This window comes from Triticum dicoccoides, chromosome 4A (genome assembly GCF_002162155.2).
Source record: "Triticum dicoccoides isolate Atlit2015 ecotype Zavitan chromosome 4A, WEW_v2.0, whole genome shotgun sequence".
Taxonomy (NCBI): Eukaryota; Viridiplantae; Streptophyta; class Magnoliopsida; order Poales; family Poaceae; genus Triticum; species Triticum dicoccoides.
This window is the reverse complement of record NC_041386.1, coordinates 233,128,538-233,132,299: the sequence shown is the minus strand read 5'-3', so window position 1 is coordinate 233,132,299 and position 3,762 is coordinate 233,128,538. Positions and strand designations below refer to the sequence as shown.

The 3,762-nt window shown below is 43.7% G+C and overlaps 1 protein-coding gene across 1 annotated transcript; it reads left to right on the top strand.

The window, feature by feature from the left end:
- Nucleotides 1–206: 206 nt before the first annotated feature.
- On the top strand, nucleotides 207–931 carry LOC119288860 (ATP synthase protein MI25-like). Its single transcript, XM_037568376.1, has one exon. It carries the CDS (start codon nucleotides 271–273, stop codon nucleotides 799–801), a length of 531 nt encoding a protein of 176 aa, XP_037424273.1. The 5' UTR covers nucleotides 207–270; the 3' UTR covers nucleotides 802–931.
- The last annotated feature ends 2,831 nt before the right edge of the window (nucleotides 932–3,762 follow it).

Genomic DNA, 3,762 nt, shown 5'->3' with positions numbered 1-3,762 from the left:
TCCCTAGCGGACGAGGTGATTTATGCAAGATCTTGTCAAATTGATTGATTTAGCTGGCGACGAAAAAGAGCACGAAATGCTACTCAAAAACGCGTATAGTAAGTAGTCTTCGTCGATGGGACCTCCAGTGTATGCGTTACGAGGCAACTAGCATTTTGTCATTAAAGTTCGTGAAAGAATGTTTCATTGGAAAAACCAATGCCGATCTAAAACTAAGTCTTCCTTTCAAAAGTGAGCGAGCAGAGCTGAAAAAGATGGAGTTACCTGGAGATGAGATTTCTTTCTACGGATATGAAGGATAGAAATATGCTATTTTCTGCTATTCCATCTATTTGTGCATCAAGTCCGAAGAAGATCTCAATCTATAATGAAGAAATGATAGTAGCTCGTTGTTTTATAGGCTTTCTCATATTCAGTCGGAAGAGTTTAGGTAAGACTTTCAAAGAAACTCTCGACGGGAGAATCGAGTCTATTCAGGAAGAATTGCAGCAATTCTTCAATCCTAACGAAGTAATTCCGGAGGAATCCAATGAACAACAACGATTACTTAGGATCAGCTTGCGAATTTGCAGCACCGTAGTAGAATCATTACCAACGGCACGCTGTGCGCCTAAGTGCGAAAAGACAGTGCAAGCTTTGTTATGCCGAAACCTAAATGTAAAGTCAGCAACACTTCTAAATGCCACTTCTTCCCGCCGCATCCGTCTTCAGGACGATATAGTCACAGGTTTTCACTTTTCAGTGAGTGAAAGATTTGTATCCGGGTCTACGTTCAAAGCTTCTACCATAGACCTAATTTGAGAAGGCTTGATAGTCCTAAGAAAGGTGAGGGTGGGGGGTTCTATTTAGGAAGAATAAGAAGAATCTCATTCATGTGTTCATGCTAACAGAAGAGCGGATCCAATACACATAAGACTTTTTTTCAGGAAATTCCTAATGTAACTGATGAATTTGGGATGTCATGCCCCACAAGTTAGTTGCCCAAGCGCTCCCTAGGAGGGCAGTCTACCACAAGATAGAGTTTGAGCCTGGAGCCAAAGCCCCAACCCCTCCATTTTAGGTTTTTCTCAGGAAAGAATTTTAGGAAGTCATATCGGCCAGATAAGCCTCTGACGGCTCCATATTGATTTTTTCCCAGTTTTCTTTCAGAAGAAGCAGGAGCCATTTTGCATTGAAACTCGGTATCAGCAGAGTCATCTCCTGAGAAAGACTTCTTTCTTATTTATACAAGATTTCAGAGAACATAGTGAAGCCCTCAAAGCGCTAACAAAGTCGTAAGTAGAGAAGTTTTCCAAAAAGATACCTCGTTTTTCCATTAAGTGTGCGTTGTCTGATGAAGAATAACGGGGGAGCCAACTCAATAACCTAGCGGAGGAACCGTCCGGACTTGAAACAGCGGATGCAACCCTTGCATTTCGTTCTTTTGTTCTTTACTCTATTTTCGCTTTGGCACTCAGTTCCTTTGGAATAAGGGCATTTTTCTTCTCTACTCGTTCCGTTGACCATCAAACAGTTTCTTAATTATGTTATGTCAAATGATGGGAAAAAGGAAGGAGTAATCAAAAAAGACTAGAACTACCCGATCCGTTGAAATACGATACGAAGGAAACGGACTTCAATCCCTCATTCTTATTGTTTGTTCTTCTGATCCCCTTGTTTTTAACTCGCTTAATTCGGAAGAGGAAAACGACAGCAGCTAAAGTGAGAAATAAACAACTGCTCAGAAAGCTTCGGTTTGAGCGTTGGTTTTGATGACAGTGAAGAAAGCTCGCCCAAAAGACGTACGTGGAACCAATGATACCAAAAAAAGAATCAAATATGAGGAGAACTGGGTGCATTGGTAAACGGCTCCGCCATAGCTTGTACGACTTCTGAATCCTATTAATGGCGCTCTCCGAATAAATAAGTAGATACAGGCGGACTACATACACGTGCTCTCCGAGTAGGGAAAGTGAGAAATCTACGGTCTTCCATCCGCGGATGTGACAAATCCAATCCAATTTGGTCTTGTACCGTGGCTCGGACCCGGTCGCGTAAATGCAGCTACCACTACGACGGGATACTATAGTTATTTACTCTGTTTCAATCCCTATTTGGCCATTCAACAGTAGCGTACGGCCTTTGGAAAGCATCTCTTCCTAGAGGGGACTCCCGCTTGTGATCTTCTTCCTTGGGTCGGAGAAAATAGAACTTACCAATTGGAAATGGAAATGCCGAATGACTTGAACCAAACTACGGAAACTGTGGTTGAGCTTGCCTGTCATCAACGAAGGATGGTTGTGAAGTTGGTGGAAGAAAGCAAACCAATGAATGCAGCTAGTCACCCCGAAAGGCGAGCCCATGTCTTTTGAGAAACTGACACAACCTGTTGTGTTGACTTATCTTATACTAAGGGTCCGTCCCAGCCAACAAGGGATTTCTCATAATTCTAGGATGAAACAGCATCATCTCTCAGCTTGATTATGAGAGAGATTGAAGTGAAAGAACCCGGTTTCAGAGCATGGAAACGGAAAAAAATGAGGTGAAAGGGCCGACCCATGCGGCCCACTTAGAATGTGCTTTGACTTCCCCAGGTTGTACAATAGCACTATTTTCTGGACCCAAGTTCGAAAGGATTAGGGCACTGGATTGAAGAATAGCTCAGTCCGATAGAAACTTAGGTTGGGCTGGCGGAGGGATGAGTGGAGCTTCTGTATGACATGTACTGGTGTTTCATTAGTCCCTTGATCGGGTACCCGAAGCTCACTTTGAGGAAGCAGTGCCATTTGGTTCTTCCTTCTTTCACGTCCATCCGCGAATGATTTGAGAATTCTTTTCATAACTGTTTGGATCGCAGACTTGACCGTTGTCTATAGAAAGAAAGTGCTCACTCATTTTCTGTTTGTTTTCATGTGCGCATACACTCAGCCTAATTTAGTAAGTGTGAAGTGGAAGGGCGAGTACGGGTGAAAGCCCACTACCTTCCGGATAAAAGATATGCTCGATTTATAGATAGCTTTGCTTCACTATATAGCGTGGGACGAATTGATAAGCTCTGAATGCAGGAAGGGAAACCTTAGAGCTTTCTTCGCTTATCTTCCCAAGCAGACCATATGATTCTCATTATTCTATTTCTCTGTCTTTCCAACCAGCATTCCCGCTTATTCTGATTGGAGTGATGTGTGGTACCGGGGATAATGCAATTGATGGTGCTTGTGGCCCCACGGAATGACCGTCTAAAAGGAAATAGGCAGCAAGGGAGTTGGGTAGACTAAAGATACTGCCTTTAGCCCTCTGCGGCCTTTTTTTTGAAGTCGAGTCGTAAGGAAAGATCGATAGGATTTGGTCCATTTGGTGTCCTTCCAGACGGAGAAGCGAGAACCCTTTCTGCTTTGACCGCTTGCCCTCCTGGCACAGATGTGGGAAAAGGTCTCAGTTGCGGAATCAAATATGGATGAAGTTAGAACAATCAGCGTAAGCTCTTTCTCTAGGGCCACTATCAATAATGACAAGAACCCTTACCAACTAGCTTAACGCATCCGGTCTCCTTCTCCTTCGTACCCCTAGCGGATATGAATAATAGGAAGAAACAGGTCCTTTCTAAAGGCGGGCATTAGACCAGAGTTTCGTGAGCCGGAGAAGATCGATAAAGCTTAGAACTTGCTCGTTTGCAGGAGGAGGCGGTGGTATGACTCCGTCCGTTGAACGAGCATTTCGTGCCACCTGTTTGGCGTCCACATCCACTACCATTTTCTGATCCCAGTATCTATAGCAAAATCGCTA

Coding starts and splice junctions, on each gene's coding strand:
- LOC119288860 (XM_037568376.1), top strand. CDS start 271: ATGAGATTTCTTTCTACGGATATGAAGGATAGAAATATGCTATTTTCT.